Raw genomic sequence first — 19,509 nt, forward strand, 5'->3', positions numbered from 1 at the left:
AGAAGTTTGGGGATGCAGCCAGCTATGATTGCACCACTGCTCTCCAGCCTGGGTGACAGAGTGAGACCCCAACTCTTAAAAATAAATAAGTAAATATAGAAAGTGTTAACAGAAGAAACAAAATGCTTAGGAAGTTCATTTGTACTTTGTTTTACTTTGGGAATGAGATAGAAAAAGCCAAATGAAGTTAATGTTTAATTAAGTGGTGTAGGGGAAAAGAAATATCTTTTTCTTATCCATTGCTAGGTTCATGGCTGAGGCCCCTGTAAAAAAAGACAGATTAACAAGAGAAAAGCATACAAGTTTATGGTATATAAGTTTTATGTAACACAAGAGCCTTTGGAATTGAAAACCCAAAGTAATAATTAAACCTGTGGGGGGTTTTGCGCTGTTTGATGCAGAAGTGGATGGGATTGAGAGTATAATTTGATAATAAAGTGTGATCTAATGGTAATAAACTGGGGGAAACTTAGCACAGCCTTTTTGATCAGATTCTTCTTTGTGTCCTTGTGTGTTCAGAGATGAGGATGTTTCTTTCCTCCAGGTATACAAAGGGCACGTCTTGCATGAAGGTTCAGAGGAAAGGGTGGGAGAAGGTCAGAGAGTGACCTTCCTGCTTCTGTGGTTTTCTCAAATACCAAGGTGCCATAATTTGGGGCAGTATGTTCTGAACCCCATCAGTGGATAAGGCAATTTATTTCTAAATGTCAGTGGCAGTCTCAATTTGGTACTCTTTAATCAGCTTCCATATTATAAATAGAGAAGAGCTATTTAGGTCTCATTTGTAGTCTGAAATTACTGATAGTTATTCTGCCTTTCTAATAAAATGAAGTAACTATAATTTGGATAAAATAGTTACTTGTAACACTTTCCAGCTTGCTGTATCTCCTGTAAAATGCCTTACTTACAGCTTTGTAAGCTGCAAAACAAACAAAAAGCATCAGGAAAGGATATAAAGTTATACATACCTCATCTTATTATATATTTAATACCAGTTAATTAACATATAATTGGAGCAAATACAAGGTCAAGAAGCAACTTAATTAGTGATACCATTTTAATGTCCCTAATGAGAGCAGTGGTTTTTATTTGTGTGTAGGGTAGGTTGATACACATATTGGAATCTCCAGGAAGTTATTTTAAAATACTGTGTAGATTCCTGTACTCTGTCTCCAGAATTCACACAAAGTCCTCAGTGGATCAGGAAACAGAAAGCCTGCATAGTTTCTTAATTACCTTAAACTCCCAAAGTCAGACATTGTAAATAAGTTTGTTTCAGTATTCAAATAAGCCAAGTTGACTCTTATCTTAAATCATACTTGCAAATGTAACTAAAAGAGATTGGAGAATAAAGATCAAGAGTATTCTCTGTGTGAATAATTTAGAGTTTCTGGTATTTGAAAGTTGAAAGAAAACTTTGCTTTTCTTGATAGTGGAACTCCAAAATAGTTGCGTGTGTGTGGTCAGCAAAGTCTAAATTAGTAAGTTATTCTCAGGCAGGGCAGAAGGGCAACTTTAAAAGGTTGTGGATCTGTGTGGTATAGATTTTAAATGGGAAACAAAATCTTTTTCTTGCAAATATTTCAGTTAGGTAATTATAATGGCATTGTACCTGATCTTTAGGAAAATTATAATTTGTATCCTTAAACCACTTTTATTCTAGAAGAAATATGTGAAAACAGAGTTACAAAAACTTTTTTCAGTATTTTGGCATGTAATTTTGGGAGATACGGTTTTTATTGATGGTAAGCATAAAGCAGTTGGTGGAAAAGGTGGAAGTGAAAGGGAAATCAAAGAGGAAGAACATAGTATTTCAAAGGAATAAAGTGAGCAGCTCCTCAGCATGTGATAAGAAAGGAAGGAAGAATGAAAGGAACTGCTACTATTTATTTCATGCTGCTTGAATCAGGTGGCCAGGCAGGCTTGCTGAAGAAGAAAGCAAGAAACCTGCTTCCCTCTATACACATTGTCCAATCACTTAAGCCTTGTTACTTTTAATAATAACCAATTTGGTTTTACTAATATAGATTGTCTGTATATCACTTGTTTCATTAGTGTTTTGTTGCCAAGTAGCATAGTTCTGGAAGTACATAACAAAACACAACTACTGGAAGCCTAATTGATCAGTAGCCATACCAAGATTCCAGTGGTTGTGGTTTGGGCAAGCAGCTTGCTTGTGTTTAGTCATTTTAAAAAGAGAGAAAATGTGTGTGTTTGTGTGGTTAATGTCATCATTAAGAAACAAAAATATCTTTTATCTCCTATTCATGAAACAGACCAATTTGGAGTAACAAGTTTGTATGATTTAATGTTACTAGAATACTGCAACTTGTATTACAAACAAAAATTTCTAAAACTATGCTGATACTGTACTGATAATGTGCATTCAAATAAATGTCTTCATTTAACAAGTCATGTTTTACCTAAAGTTAATGACTATGTATAGTAAAATACCAATTTGACAAATGTAGTTACTCAATAAGTACTAATTGGTTTGATCATCAAATCTTAAAGCAATTGTTCTAAATTGAGGATCTATGCTAACTAGGAATACCATGTAATAAGTAATAAACAGACTACTTACAAAAAGGATATTCCCCAAAAAATTAATTTTAATTAAAGAACAAATTGATATTTTGGGATACTTTGTACCTTAAATCATTTGTATTTCTCACATTTTTTTCTACGTAAAAGATGCCAACAAAATTTCCCAAAGATCTAGAATATAACAGTTTGAGAATTAAATCTATTATTCTGAAACTACAGTACTTGTCATGGATGATACGCTCTTTGTCTTCTGTGGGGGGAAAATGCTAAGTAGGTGATTGAGGACAAATTCAAGGAGTGAATTTTCTTAGCTGTGTAGTCTACAACTGGTATCTTTGAGAAAAGGTTTATTAAATAATAATAGTCACCACTTTTATATGGCACTTACTGCTGTATGCCAGGAACTGTTCTAAGTCTTTGGTTTTGGTTTTGTTTTTTTCATTAATCCTCACAGCAGCCTTATCTATGATGTGACAATGATTTTTATCAATAAGGAAATTCAGGCACAGAGGTGCTAAATAACTTACTGAATGAAGATCACTGTATAAACCCTAAATATCAAACTTGGGATTTGAACCCAGGGATTCTGGCTTACACTGTACTGTCTCTCAGTAAAATGAGACTACATACTAAATTACTGAAGTCAGCTACTATAAAAAGAATGAAATGAAGCTGACAGTTTCTCTGATATTGAAGCGGCGTCATTTTCTGGGGTAAATACCCGAGGTTCGTAGACTCGCACCAAGAAGATTAAGGACAGGGACACACATAAGGAGTGAGTTTAGGAGCAGAGGTTTTAATAGGCAAAAGAAAGAGAAAGGAGAACAGCTCTCTCTTCTCTCTTCTCTCTCCTCTCTCTTCTCTCTCTGTCTCTCTCTCTCTCTCTCTCTAGAAGAGCAACTTAAAAAGGTTGTGGACCTGTGGTATAGATTTAAAATGGGAAACAAATTAATTTTTGCAAACATTTCAATTAGATAATTATAATGGCATTGTACCTGATCTTTAGGGAAATTATAATTTGTATCCTTAAACCACTTTTATTCTAGGAGAAATATGTCAAAACAGGGTTACAAAAACATTTTCTTTTCTGCTAGAGAGAGAGAGTGAGAGAAGAAAAAGAGACTCCCGAATTGGAATTCTAGCCTGGAATGGGAGTATACCAAATTTTATAGGCAGGCTTGAGGAGGCGGTATCTGATCTACATAGGGCCCACAGATTGGCTGGACCAGGTGTGATGTTTACATGGTGCATGGTGAAGTCTGGCCACCTCGTCCTAATCTTATTATGCAAATGTACTTTCCACTTGACCTGCACCATATTGTCTGCTACTTGCTGTACAGGTGGCTAGCAAAGAGAAGGGAAGATGGAGCCGCCATTTTGAACATGCCTAGTCCCAGGTAACATTTTCCTATTGGCACAGCTGCCAGTATTCTCCCGTGCAAGCTTCCAGCTTGTTTGTCTGTCTGCAGCTCAATTGTACAGGCTGCTCTGTTAGAAAAGAAAATGATTTTGGTACTGCTTTTCATTAAAGGAAAACCTTACTGAGGACTTCCTTACTCTCACTATCTGCCTAAATAATTCCTTTTTAACTCCTATATCAGTATCTTTCCAAATCTTCTAGGTGAGTTTAGGGATTTGGGTGATTAGCAAGGTCTGACCAACTACCACCAGAATATAAATTCCTGAGAACCAAAGGCTCATAGGAGTTTAGTAAATGATGTTGCATGATTAGCTATACCAAGAAAACTTACATGTAAAATGTCTTTAAAGAGACTATGATTATCAATTTACCTTATTGTAGATATCAATTTCAATCATTTACGCAATTTTATTTTCAATAAGGGGTTGCTATTCTATCCTGTATGGTATTAGACAAACAGAATTTTTTTTAAAGTAGTAACAAAACTTTTGAGGAATTAATACAGCTTTATTTTGTTATCTACTTCTAGCGTATACTACAATTTCCAGTGAACCTTAAATAATTTATCACGAAACTTACTATCAAGAAAATGTTAAGATACAGGGAAACTATTCTAAATCATTTATTTTCTGTTTGTGCATTGTTATACCAGATTATTGATTTAACAATGTATATATTATATGAACATATGGACTGAATTTTTGAGAGAATTCCATATTATAGAGGGACTTTATCAAATCCTTCAGAGTTTGGAACAGTGGCCTCTGCATACATTTTTGCCAGACACCCTAACAGAACATATAAAATGGGAAGACTAATTTCTTGTGCTTGAATAGGCAAAGGGATTTTTCCAATCAAAATGGTGTCATTATTGTTCTAAGTCTCAAAATGATTTCCTGATACTTTTGATGAGTGTTTCCTTACCATGTTTGTTGCCTAGTTAAGATTATTTCCCTAATTTTTAATAGTATATGTGGAAGATGAAAAATAAGGGGACAATCCAAAGGAAACGGCAAGAACCCTCAGGGAAAAAAAATGGATGAATATAAAATGATCTTAGTTTAAAAGAACATTGGAAAGAAGCTCTAAGGTGTTTCTTTGCGTATCAAATTTCTGCTTATCCTTAACCTTGCCTCTAGCTGCTTGAAATTCTGTTTAAGCAACTTTTCTGTGGAATATTGGTAAAATCTATAATCATTAGACTACTAGAATCAATTCATATCAGATTTACTCTTTCATAATAGCATTCTTAAATGCAGTTAGCACACAATTAAAACACAGTGAATGGAATTACAAGCTTCTAGAATCCATTTTTAAATATTCTTTTGTTAGCATTTTTTGAAGGATTTTAAATACATTGCTTTAAATTTCTTCTTTTTAGTTAGACAAGATGAGTGAATTGAAGACTGATTCTAGCCACAACTCTAAATTCCCTTACTTTCAGGTTTGCATAACCCTTTAAAATTATTTTAAAATATTTTCTGTGGTTTCACTATGTTTTCTCAAGAGTCCAGTACTTAAATGTCATGTGTGTGTTTAGAGAATTTGACAGCAGTTTGTTGTCACAGTTGCTTTAACTTTATTACAAGCCATTTAAAAATCACATTTGAAAATATTTGTGTAATTTCTCATTTTTTTCTTTCTTTCTTTTCTTTTCTTTTTTTTTTTTTTTTTTTTTTTTTTTTTGAGACAGAGTCTCACTCTGTCACCCAGGCTGGAGTGCAGTGGTGTGATCTCGGCTCACTGCAACCTCTGCCTCTCAGGTTCAAGTGATTCTCCTGCCTCAGCCTCCTGAGTAGCTGGGATTACAGGTACCCTCCACCTCACCCGGTAATTTTTTTTTTCTTTTTTTTTTTTTTAGTAGAGACAGGGTTTCTCTATGTTGGCCAGGCTGGTCTTGAACACTGACCTCAGGTGATCCACCCACCTCAGCCTGCCGAAGTGCTGGGATTACAGGCATGAGCTACTGCGCCCAGCCTGTGTGTATTATTTTTAACAAGCAAAAGTGTGATCCTTCTTGGTAATTCTGTTTCTCACTGCTCTTCACCATTTCTCTGCCCAAAATTCTTGCTGTTCCTTGTACAAACATAGTAATTTCCTTACCCACATGCCTTTGCTTTGGCCATTTCTTCTTTTTAGAATCCTAATCTTAGCCATGGTCAAGTCGTACCTACTAAAGGGCCACATATAAAAAAAGAAATTAATTCTTTATTGTAGTTGAAGTAATTTTGCTATCCTCCAAACTCTTTTTTTTCTTAGATACCTAATACTTTCTATCTTGTATTTATGTACATATTATCTCCCCAATAATACTTTAGACTCTACTAGCAAATGACCTGTAATGTTGAGAAGAAAATGTGTGTGTGTGTGTGTGTGTGTGTGTGTGTATATATATATATATAGTGCTTAAAATACAGATATACTTTAAATGTTCAATAAAAGCAAACAATATATTGTATAAAAGTTGAAATATACAGTTTCATCATTACACATTGTACATATGTACCAAAACATTACACTATACCCTATAAATAAGTATGATTATGTGTCCCTTAAAAACAAAATACAACTTAATAAAAAAGGAGAGAGATATATAGTTCTTAACTGAGTAATAATCAGTTTACTGACCTTGGTTGTGCTGGTAAGTGAATAAATCTCTTCATTTTATAGTGATAAGGAATTATGAATTGCTTTCACCTTTGGCAGTTTCTGGTTGGTGCTCCCATGCTGAGGAGGGGAGAGCATCAGTCTGTAGCCAAGGATGAAGAGGAGGAATGTAGCAAGCCCTTTTCTGGTCTAGGTGGATACCAGAATCCACAGTGACAGGACAGGGCATAGCATTTAGGCTTTTAGGTGGCATTCAGGCCTCTGTGTAAGCTGTGATCCGCAATCATTTATAAATTTGAAGTGGTAACAGTTACACCCAAAATCATACTTTTGCCTCCAAAAGAAAGACAATCTGGAATTAGCCATGACAGTTAGAATCCCAGCTTCCTAACTTAGATTCAGGACTTAGGTACTGGAGAACTGGACAGAAAGTCTAGTAAGTAGAATTAATTAAAATAGTGGGATGGAGATTGGCAGTGGTGAGTGAAAGAAGTATTAGAGGGAAGTTACAGCACCATACATGCATCAGTCCCCAAGAGAAGAGGAAGAATCTGGAAAAAAAAAAAAAACAGACCAAGAAGGAGCAGTCTGCATGCTGGAGTACCCCAGGGCTCAGTCCCCTTGGTCTTCATTTCTTTTCTATCTTAACTCTTGTGGTTTTTTTTGTTTTTTTGTTTTTTTTAATGACCTCATCAAGTCACATGGCTTTAAATAGAATCCAGTAGGCCAGCAACTCCCAAAATATATCTGTAATTCTGATTTTTATCTCACATTTCAGATCAAATTGCCTAATTGACATCCTCATTTGAATATATAACAGATATCTTAAATGTAATAGGTCCCAAAGTTCTAATTCCTGCCACCACCTCCTAACCCCCACCTCAGCAGCCTGCAGTATTTCAGACAATCTCTGTTGATGGCACTCTGTCCTTCCAATCACTCAGATCAAAACTTCGATGTCATCCAGAGTCTTCTTTTTCTGTCATTCCACATCCAATCTGTCAGGAAATTCTGTTGTCACTACCTCTAAAATATCTTCAGTTTCCAGCAGTTTCTCACCACCTCTATCGCCACCACTGTGCTTATAGGCCATCATCATCTCACACCAGATTATTAGCGCATTGCCTTCCCAATTGGCCTCCTAGTGTTTGTTCCCCTTAGTTGATAATTTGACATAAATTGATTTTAGATTGTTTTATAATATCTGTGACATGAAATCTCACGGTTTTGAATGGTATCTTTTGGCAAGGGAGATATTGTTTTGCTTTGTCAGTTCTTTTCTAGCTAGATTGTGTGTTCTCTGTGTATGAAATAACTAAGAGGCGGCTTTTAACAGAAAACTTGTACAGTGACTGTAAAATACGACAGCATATACCTAAGATTGTGAGCTGTGATGATTAATTGAAATGATTCATTGAAATGTATTTGGCAATAACAATTGTGAACTAAGTTTCAGAAGTCTGATGTATGATTGGTTAAGGCTTTGAGGACCATTGGTCTATAACACCACTTCAGTGCAACCTAAGATGTGGTGACTGATTAAAAGATGCATTCAAACACATTTTTCTTCTTTGACACCATTATTAAAGACATGTCTCAGATTCATAAAAAAGCAGATTTTTAACCTTCAAAGTAAGAATGACTCTTAGTAGTTTACTTTTTAATCATAAGTCATATTCTGATCATGTTGATGGTAGATAGAGGTTAAAAAGTCAGAATGATTCAGTTCTGATAAAAAAAATTCAGTTCTGATTGTTTTCAGGAAAGTATAGATACTGTATGATAAACTTTTGCATAAACTTCTGTCAATGTCTTATCATTTGACAGAGTGATATCAGTATAACTTATTCAGATTGAATAATGGAATTTCAGTCATAGGCCTTTTGTGATTTTTCTATAGCTGTTATCTTGAGTCTGTAACCAAGTTCACCTAGCAGTTTTCCTAAAACCTGTATTAACTTACTTTTGAGATGAGGGACAAAATGAAGTTTATTCTAATCAGTCTGTTTTGTTGAGCCTAAAGTACAGCTTTACTTTTAGGTGGAGGCCTGCTGGTGTCTAGGGAATGTATTTTTGTTAATACTCTTAGGTGTGAGCTCTTGGACGTCTATACAGCCAAGCATTAAAACAAAAAGTTAAGAGACCTCATTGATCATATTTGGTAGTACAAAACAAGCTGCCTGAAATGCTAGTGAAATAATGAGCAAATGTAAATAAGATAAAATCTAAATTCAAGCAAAATATATACTTTGACTCAAGACATTTCATTGTAGTTAGAAACCTTGTGAATGCCTAATAGGAATTTTAAAAGGAATTGATTTCTATCAATTTCAGGACACTATAGTCTAAATCGGAATCCTAACTTGGGAATCTATAAATGGGTTATAAGTAGATCCATAAAACTTCAGAATTTATACAGAGCTTTATATTTATGGGCAATGTCCTTGAGAGAGAAACCACACCTTTCACTAGTTTCTTAAAGGAATGCATAATTCATAAAAAGTTAAAGAGCTATTAATCCTTATCCTATATCTATATATCCCTGTGATAAAACATTTGAACCAAGTTTAATTCTTAAGACGAACAATGAAAGGGCTCTATTTCTAGTTGATAGGATCTGCTATCCAGATTTTGAAAAATTAAGCCAAATCAAGGCATTATTGTTAATAATGCTACCTGTTGTATTTATATGAAACCCAATCTTTTTGTAGCATGTTGATTTGGTATATGTTAACTACTCATTAACATATATACAAATAGGCTGGATTATCCATTGAAGTGATTACTGTTTCCTGTGATTATAATTTTAAGCAATTTTCTTCTTGTTCTTTTTTTTATTTTGGTGCAATTACAAACCAGTAAGCCTAGCTGATCCTGCTGCTGTTGGCTTCATCATTTCTCCGTGGTCTCTGCTGTTGCTGCCATCTGGTAGTGTATCATTTACAGATGAAAATATTTCCAATCAGGATCTTCGAGCATTCACTGCACCAGAGGTTCTTCAAAATCAATCACTAAGTTCTCTCTCAGATGTTGAAAAGGTAACTGTTTAATTTTTTTATTTGGGTGGGGATAAGTCAAATAAAGATAATGGGCTACCCTGTTTCAACCCTCTGAAAAATCTATTGAGTTTTAAATGATCATGTATTCCAAGAAGTTCAGTTATTTTATTGAAGAATCCAAAATAGTTTTATAAAGATTTATAGCTCTGAGAAATATATGAAAAAAGCCATTGTTTAAGTGCATGTTTACAAATACTTATTAAATACCTGCTATGTATAAAACACGGTGCCCGAGAAAGATATAGAAATAACTAGAAAGTTGACCCTGATTAACATGTACAGAACAATCTATAACAGTGATCCTCATCCTTTTTGGCACCAGGGACTGGTTTCATGGAAGACAGTTTATCCAAGGATGGGGTGGTGGGGGAATGGTTGTAACATGAAACTGTTCCACTCAGATCATCAGGAACTAGATTCTCATAAGAAGCGTGCAGCCTCAGTCCCTCACACGTGCAGTTCATAATAGGGTTCGCATTCCTATGAGAATCTAATGCCAGCATTGATCTGACAGGAGGCAGAGCTCAGGTGGTAACGTTCACTTGCCTACCACTCACCTCCTGCTGTGCAGCCCGCTTCCTAATAGGCCGTGGGACTGGTATGGGGCTGGAGGTGGGGGTTGGAGACCCCTGATCTCTAATATGTGGCAGGATGAAATAAATGCTATGGAGTGTGATAGTATTTTGAGAATGTACAAGATGAGCAATTAATTTTTAGTGTAGAATGATATCACAGAGAAGGGGTAGCATTTGTGTTAGGCTATGAAGAATGAATAGACTTCAGATAAATAAAAATAGGTAGAAAGGGCGTTCTACTCAGAGTAATTGGTATGGATAATGACAAGAGGTAAGAAATTGTCCACTGTGATTGGGGAATGGTTGGTTAGACTGGCTAGGCTAGAACATTACTACCTAGAGGGATGTGGGTAAAGGAAGGAAGAAAGATTCTAGGTTAGAAGGAGGGCGATTTTTGAATGCCAGAACTTGAGGCTTTCTTCTTAGGCAGTGGGGATCTATCATATTTTTAGGAGCATGACTGATGTAATTTGTGATTTTGGAGGTTAAATTTGACAAAAGTAGATAACTATGGGAGAAGGAAGATTTTGTGAGACTCTAATTGGGAAGTTGTTTTGTTTTGTTTTGTTTTGAGATGGAGTGTCGCTTCTTTGCCCAGGTCAGAGTGCAGTGGCGTAATCTTGGCTCACTGCAACCTCCGCCTCCTGGTTTTAAGCAATTCTCCTGCCTCAGACTCCCAAGTAGGTGGGATTACAGGCACATACCAGCACACCTGGCTAATTTTTGTATTTTTAGTAGAGACAGGGTCTCACCATGTTGACCAGGCTGATCTTACACTCCTGACTTCAAGTGATCTGCCTGCCTCGGCCTCCCAAAATGCTGGGATTACAGGTGTGAGCCACTGTGCCTGGCCAGGGAGTTTTGATACTCTGTGGAAAAGAACTGAAAATGGCATAATGATTTTTTTGATGGCATAATGAAGAAGTAAAGGTTTATAATAGAAGTATCCAGTATGACTATAGTGATATAACTGACTTCAGACTAAGACCTAATTTTATTGTCAAAGTTATGAAAAAAATTTAGGCATATATATTGTGTTTTATAGCAGACATTGGGTAATTGTATTATATAGCAGGCTGTGGGTAATTTAGCGCTATGGGATACTCCAGATAATTCAGAATTGGCTATGAACATTCTTTCCTATATATCATTCCATGTAAGTGTAAAAATTAACCTAGTAATTTCCTAATAACAAAATCATTAAATCAAAAATATACACATGTTAAACTTCAATATACATTGTCTAATTGCCATCTAAAGGAATTCTACCAATTTCTTTCTACCGACAATCCTATTTTTCTTTTCAGAGATTGAATGTGTGTGAGTGTGTGCATGATGACTAAGCTAAAGGAAGGCATCTTGATTTGAGCCATCAATTATGTATCTGAAAAAAGACTGACAAGAATTGGTAGAGTGAATTCTGATTTCAGTTTATCTACCTTTGATATTCCATGAGCTACTTAAGAATTTTGAGAGGTACAAGCAAGCATTGAAAGGAGATGGTAGCTATGAGGTAGGGGTAATGCTTAAGGCATTAGACTAAAAAATTTCCCATTACATAAGATGAAGTATTTGAAAAGAACTTTTTGTATATTGCAGAGTAGATATGGTCTTGGTCATTGTTATGTATCATGAAAGTATTCAAGTGTAGCAGTAATGTTTTATTAAGCTGGATAGTATATATAGAGTTATTCATTTTTATTATTTAAACAGGATGCAATCATTCTGTACCCTGTATGATTCATTTAATAATCTTTTAAAAGAGGGATTAGAACATTGGAAATAGGTATGGTATGTGTGCATAGGTATTATGAATTCTTTCTGTAAGCATTTAAAATCCACAGTACAATTTAAAAAGTGCTTAGTAGAAATTTGAGATGCACAAGTGCTTTTCTGATTTTCTGAGAGGTTTCCCAATTTGCCTTGTGATGTCTAGACCCCCAAACAAGTTAACCCTATGTTTAGGAATAGCTGTTAGACCACATGTTTGGGAAAATGACTAAAGCCACTCTATTATTTTACCAAGTGTTTAGAAGCAATGTTGGGGATGAAATGGGTGTGGGATTGTTGCCATTATCATGTTAAAGTTGATTTCTTAGTCTGTCTAATTGGAACTTCTAGCTTCCCCATGCCTCAAAATCTTAAGTGTAATTTTAAATACAAAGAAAATCAAGTTTCTTGATCCTATTCATAACAGGAAGCAAAGGTCAGAAGAGTAGCCATATATTCTAGCACAGTATTCTGGTTTTAAAATGGCAAGGGCATTTTGAAAACGAGGAAAGTAGCTGCACTTAATGACTTTCATGAGTTAAGAATATGCTATTAACTAGCACTCAATAAATGTTTGCAGTTGATGACATATAAATATTTTTATAATGCTCAGTGCCTAGCACTCTTGATACATGCAAATGTTCTCTTCATTCAGAGGGACTTACACTTAAAAGTGTTTTGTAAACTGTACACATTTGTATGAAAAAACTCTCTTACTATATCAACTATGTAAATAGGCATTTTCATTTATTTACCTTAAAACTTTACTTTTCAAGATAACATCCCTTTAAATGAGTAGACAGGTTTATACAGGCCACAGTAAGCTTTTTATCCTCTGGCTTTTCCCTTTTATTGGGTAATTTTCTACTTCCTGCTTGCTTGGCAGAAGGTGTATTTATTTGACAATTCTTTTGAAATCGGTTTGATGGAATGGAACTTGAATCAAGTTCCTGTTGTGCTTTCTGTTCAAAAATATTGATGTGCACCAGAGATTTGTACTATGTCTCTGATAAATTAATCTTGTTTATTGCCACTAATTTGTAGTCTAAATATCAAGAATTATTGCTCTCTGTGCTTTTTGAAAATCAAGGATCATCTTTAGAAGGACAATAACAGTAAATCTACTTACCCAAGCTTAGCAGAAGCCTCAACCAAACTTGACCAAAAAACAACCAAATGCCCTTAATCACACTTTACCGTACATACTTTGTGTTAAATCTTGTTAATCCATTCTCTGTCCTGTTTTCATTCATTCATAAATTTGACAAATGTTTGTTGTATACCAGGACCCTGTGCCACTGAAGAAGACACTCTAGGATTGTCTAGTGACAGAGTTCAACATGTAATCATATAATTAAATTGAAAATGTTAAATGTTGGGGTTGTAGAGGTACCATCTCACATCCATTAGGATGGCTACTATCAAAAGAACAGGACATAACAACTGTTGGTGAGGATGCAGAGAAATTGGAACCCTTGTGTGTTGTTGGTGAGAATGTGAAATTGTACAGTCACTATGGAAAGCAGTATAAAGGTTTCTTAAAAAATTAAAAATAGAGTTACCATATGGTCCAGCAACTTCACTTCTGAGTATATATATCCAAAACAATTCACAGCAGGAACTCAAAGAGATATTTGCACACCCATGTTCATAGCAGTGTTATTCACAATAGCCAAAAGCTGGAAGCAACCCAAATGTTCATTGGCAGATGAGTGGATAAAAAAACTGTGGAATATACATACAATGAATATCATGCAGGCTTAAGTAAAAGGCAGTCTTGTCACGTGCTACAACATGGATGAACCTGGAAGACGTTATGCTAAGTGAAATAAGCCAATCTTAACAAATACTATGTGATTCCACTCATATGAAGTATCTAAAGTAGTCAAAATCATTGAAACAAAAAGGTGAAAGGTGATTGCCAAGGACTGGGCAGAGAGGGTAGAGGGAAGAATTAGTGTTTAATGAGTATAGAGTTTTAGTTTTACAAGGTGAAAAAGTTCCAGAGATTGTTGCACAACAGTGTAAATATGCTTAACGCAACTAAAATATATACTTAGATGGTAAATTTAATCTTTTTTTTTTTTTTTTTGAGACGGAGTCTAGCTGTATCACCAGGCTGGAGTGCAGTGGCACAATCTCAGCTCACTGCAACCTCCACCTCCCAAGTTCAAGCAGTTCTCCTGCATCAGCCTCCCAAGTAGCTAGGACTACAGGCGCATGCCACCATGCCCAGCTAAGTTTTGTATTTTTAGTAGAGACAGGGTCTCACCATGTTGGCCAGGATGGTCTCGATCGTTTGACCTCGTGATCCATCTGCCTCAGCCTCCCACAGTGCTGGGATTACAAGTGTGAGCCACCGTGCCTGGCTGGTAAATTTAATCTTGTGTGGGTTTTTTTTTTTTTTTTTTTTTAACCACAATAAAAGATGACACCAAATCCTAGAGTTTTAATAGGTGCAAAAGCCTCATAGAAAGTTAGGTCTTTAAATGTCACTTCACCATACTATGTTCCACTAGCTAAAAAACTAATTTCTGGTTATGTTATTGTAGTGCTAATGGCTTAATGTTTTGCTCTATTCAGATAACACATTTCCATCTTATTAGTCTTTAAGTCTATATCATCTTAACTTAAAGGAATGATTCTTAAGATGGAAATTTAGCCCGATGAGAGAAGATTTAGGGCACCAAAATGGATCCTAAAATAATTCTATTTCAGCAGATCCCTGTGGCCATTCTGCAATTGGTGGGTCTCCTCTAAAGCACTAGAACATGTTTTGGTTTGCAATATATGATACTGGTGTTCCTAGTCCTATAGTAAGTAGCCTAGAGTTAAATAAGTTGTCAGATATATTATTAAGCTATTATATCTTAGAAACTAACCATCACACTCAGTATGTAAAGTGTGACGAAATGTGGAAGGTAATATGTTGTGGGAAAAGGGTTAATTTTAAAATAAGAAAATAACAACCTGCTGTTTTGAGCTTTAAAAATAATTTTGGAGGTGACTTTTAGGAAATATTGAAAGAAAAGAGTCATGACTAAGTAAATTTGTACAATTGCTTTATATATCAGATCTTAACCTAAGTTCCATCATCCCCTCAGAGGTCAAAGGAATAAGTTCAAGAGGCCATTAAAAGTTTAAAAATTGTATGCATACCAAAAAAATGTGTCTTCATATATTCTTCTGGATAGAGGGATCGTAACTTTTATTCTTGCTTCTTTCTAAAGGGCTAAAAAAATCATTGACTATTTGCTGACAGATCCCAAATGTATATATCTCTAGCACCATGCTCTTGACTTTTATGTAAAGCTACTTATTAGATATCTTCACTGGAATGTGCCACAGGCATCTGAGACTCAATAGATCTGAAATTAAACTCATTGTTTCTTCTCATACCCTGAAACTTTTCTCCCTTCCATTGTGTTTCCTATAAATGAATGGACCATCATTTCCCCAATTTCCAAGGAAAAATCTAAGGTGTCATTCTTAATTTGTCATTCACCTCTGGCCCCATTTCCTAAATCCTATGATTAATTTCTTTTGAGTCTACCTTTTTAGTATATCTCATATATGTCTACATATATTAGATTTCACTGCTTCCACCTCAGTTCAGTCCATCACAAATGACCAGTGCTGCAAACACTTCTCATAATCTCCCAACTCCAGTCTTGCCCATGGCTAGTCCATTCTTAAAAGTGCAGTCAGTGCAGTTTTGAAAGCCCATGTATGATCTTGTTCTATTCCTGTTTAAAATTATTCAGATTCTCCATGTCCCGTGAATGAACTCTTGACTCCTGAGCACGGCCTTCAAGGTCGTACTGTATTGGCCTTGTCTGAGCCGTCTTTGTGTCAAGCTCTGTGCTTCAGTCATTCTGAATTTACTTCAGTGTCTGAGATATGCTACATAATTTCTTTCTTCTCAACCTTTGTGCATTCTCTTCTTTCAGCTTCGAAAATTCTTTTCACCCAGACTGATGCTATTTTGACTCTCGATTCATCCCCTCACCGTCCGGCTAACTTTTACTGTAGATGTGAAGCTTTCTCTTATGCTCTATTGTTCTCTCTGTGTACTTCTCATATGTCACATTATCTTATCTTGTATACAGCAGTGAAGATTTGATATGGAAGGGACCCTGTTTGTCCTCATTATTGTATCCCCTATCCTCTCTACTAGTGGTCCTCAAAGTCTGCTCCTTCCAATCAGCATCACTATCACCTGGGAATTTTTTAGAAAAGCAAGTTCTCAGGCTCTACTCCAGACCTACTGAATCAGACATCCTGGAGGTATGACGCAGCCACCTGTGTTTTATCAGGCCCTTCAGGTGATTCTGATGCATAACATAGTTTGAGAACAGTTCCTCTATGCCATATTTGGTAATGAGTAAAAATTTTTTAACCCAGAGGTATCTATGATTTGTTGCCACACAGTCCCAGGGGTGTGTTGCTAAAAGGAGCTATGTAGCACATGTAAAGCAGCTCATATTTCTTCACAGAGATCCAGAGATGGCTGGATGAGAGGTATCTGCACCTCAGACTGCAGTGTCTCACCCAGCCTGTCTCTTGTGGTCAGTGAGGCAAATCTTTGAAGGCTTTTCATCTCCTCTTTAGAGAATGGATCAAGAGGTAGAAAGTATTCTGTTAGCCTTCCCAATGATGATAATTTTATTATCCCATTTTATATTTCAACAAATATTTATCATGTGTGGACTCTGGGTTGAATTCTGGCTTTGTCACCTAAGGGATATATGAACTCAGGCAATTTGCTTAACCTCTCCATGCCTCAAGTGCCTTATGTCTATGGTGTTAATAATAATACTTACCTTGTAGGGTTGTTAGAAAATGAAATAAGGTAATACTTACAAAGTGCTTGGGACAGTACCCAGCATGTAGTAAGCATCCAAGAAATAGTGACTATCACTATTGTATGTCAAATGCTGTGCTAGGTCTAGGGATACAGTGGTGAACGGGACAAAATCCCGCTGTGCATGGAGTTTATATTCCAGTACATTATAACTGTGCAGACAGAAATGTATTTCTATCCTACAAGAGTTATATTAATGAACCTCCTTGACTCTCATCTTTCTATATTACATTTTCTTTGTATCCCTATCTCTGGTTCCTCCCTTTTCATATATGTACTTAATTGCCTGAATTTCTCAAGTCTGCTTTCTAAGTTTAGCCATTCCAGTTCTTTCCTCTTCAGCCCTATTGCTGGCACTATGGTGAAGTTCTCATTTCTCTTCTCTTGGACTTTTGTCATGTCTCCTAACTCTTATTCCTGCTTCTTGACTGTTCTCTTTGCCACTGTCAGATTAATACCCCTGATCATGTCATACCCCTGATCATGAGGGATTTTTCCCCTCCAAAACCTTCGTTGTGTTGCTCCTTTTTTGCCCAATGAAGTACAGATTCCTTAACCAAACATGAAAATCTCTCCAGAGTCTGGTCCCAACTACCTTCTCACTCCTCTTTGTAGATGCACAAGCTGTAGCCAGTGGTTTTTAGGCAGATCTTGTGCTTCTGGGATTCACTTCTTTGCATGGCAATGCCTTTCTTCCCTGTTTTCATGTTTCCACATCCTATGTACCATCCATTCTTTCAGTGAGCATCTCCTGAGGACTTACAATATGTCCAACACTATAAGAGGTCAAGGAGATACAAAGATGAATAAGGAGTAGACCTTACTCTCAAAGGGCCAGGAGGCTGAGAGACAAAGAAATGGTGGTGATGGTGATGATGATGATGATATGCAGGGAATATACACAATGATAAGAGATGTATACAGAATATTAAGAACAAAGAGAGGGACACATAATCTATGTTCCAAGTCTCAGCTTAACTCCTCTCTACTTTAAGTTTCTTCTAATTCCTCTGTAGTCAAAAGGAACCTTTTCTTGTCTCCTTGAGTTTCCTTAGCACAAATTTACTACTACTTTGTTTAATACATAGGTGCACACATATATATTTATATCTCTCTCCTGTTAGACTTCTAATTCTGGAAAAGGATATATAGATTAAATTATTAGTTTTCAGCCAGAGGCAGTTTTCCCTTCTATGGAACATTTGGCAATATCTGGAGACAATTTTGGTTGTCATAACTGAGAGGGTAGGAGTAGATAGTACTATTGGCATCTAATGGGTAGAAGCCATGGATCCTGCTCAATATCCTACAATTTACAGGGCAGCTCCCCACTGCAAAGAATTATCCAGTCCCGAACATCAGTAGTGCTGAGGGTAAGAAACTGAAGCCAGAGTTAGAATTTTGCCTCTGTCAATTAAATAGCTGTGTGACCCTGGGCAAGTTACCTTCCCTCTGCAAGATTGAATGAGCTAATGTATATAATGTAGGCCGGGCGTGGTGGCTCACACCTGTAATTCCAGCACTTTGGGAGACCAAGGAAGACAGATCACCTGAGGTCAGGAGTTCAAGACCAGCCTGGCCAACATGGCGAAACCCTATCTCTACTAAAAATACAAAAATTAGCTGTGCATGGTGGTAGGTGCTGTAATCCCAGCTACTCAAGAGGCTGAGGCAGGGAGAATCACTTGAACCCAGGAGGTGAAGGTTGCAGTGAGCCAATATCGTGCCACTGCACTCCAGCCTGGGCGGCAGAGTAAGACTCTGTCTAAAAAAAAGAAGAAAGGAAAGAAAAAGAAATATGTAATGTAAGCTTGGCACACAGTAAGCATTATGTGCATGCTAGCTGTTTATATTTTAATACATATAATAATATATATTAGCTTATGATAGTGATGTTATAGATACCAGGATGAAATATTTGTATCTTATCACACTCCCTAGTTTAGTGACTTTCAGAAAAAATGTTGACTGAATGGGTAGTTGTCTAGCTCTTCTTTACATGCATGTCATCTAGAATCAGCTCTTCCATCTTTTCACTGAATCCTGTATATACAAATCATCACTATCAAAGGCACCCACCTCTATAGGACTGTGTCCTGGCCTGCTATACTGCTATACTAAGGAAGGGAAATAGAGCATCTCTGTGCTGTCTGTAAGGTACAGATGGACCAACAAAGGTCACGAAACCACAAATTCTCTGAGAAGCTAAATAAGCAATACAAGTGAGAAGCAGATCAAAACTTTTTTAAACTTATACTGCCTAATTCTTTTTTGGCCCTGGACTTGTTGATATCTTTAGTAGAAGATATTTGTCAGCTGGATTGTGGATTCCCCTTTTTTCTCATTATATAAAAAACAAAGGAAAATATGTATATCAAATACTTGCCTGTTTTTGAGTAATCCTTCCTGTGTGTGACCTTCCTCCTTTCTACACAATATACATATATGCAGTCTGTAACCCATCTACTGCTGCTGTTTATTAACCAGATGAACTAAGCACTGTCAGTGATGTCAGTGCTACTGAATTAATTTAGTTACATCTTTGTATCAGTGATCTTTATCCCTGTGTCTTTTCAGGCTGCATCAACAGTAAAAACTCTTTTAATTTATGAATAATGTATATGGAAGCATCATTCACTGACCCTGTACCGACTGTTTGGAATAGAT

The 19,509-nt window shown here is 36.2% G+C and overlaps 1 protein-coding gene across 17 annotated transcripts in view; it reads left to right on the forward strand.

Moving 5' to 3' along the window:
* Window positions 1–19,509, forward strand: part of PTPN13 (protein tyrosine phosphatase non-receptor type 13) — a 229,972-nt gene that overhangs the window by 61,346 nt on the left and 149,117 nt on the right. For all 17 annotated transcript variants that reach the window (XR_012434937.1, XM_045393346.2, XM_065545225.1 and 14 more), the window contains one exon: window positions 9,434–9,612. Coding sequence is in view for 16 of the 17 variants with exons in the window: in XM_045393346.2 (XP_045249281.2) it covers window positions 9,434–9,612 (179 nt within the window). In the remaining variant the exon portion in view is untranslated. The remainder of the gene's footprint in view (window positions 1–9,433; window positions 9,613–19,509) is intronic.

The sequence above is a fragment of the Macaca fascicularis genome, chromosome 5 (assembly GCF_037993035.2).
Source record: "Macaca fascicularis isolate 582-1 chromosome 5, T2T-MFA8v1.1".
Taxonomy (NCBI): domain Eukaryota; kingdom Metazoa; phylum Chordata; class Mammalia; order Primates; family Cercopithecidae; genus Macaca; species Macaca fascicularis.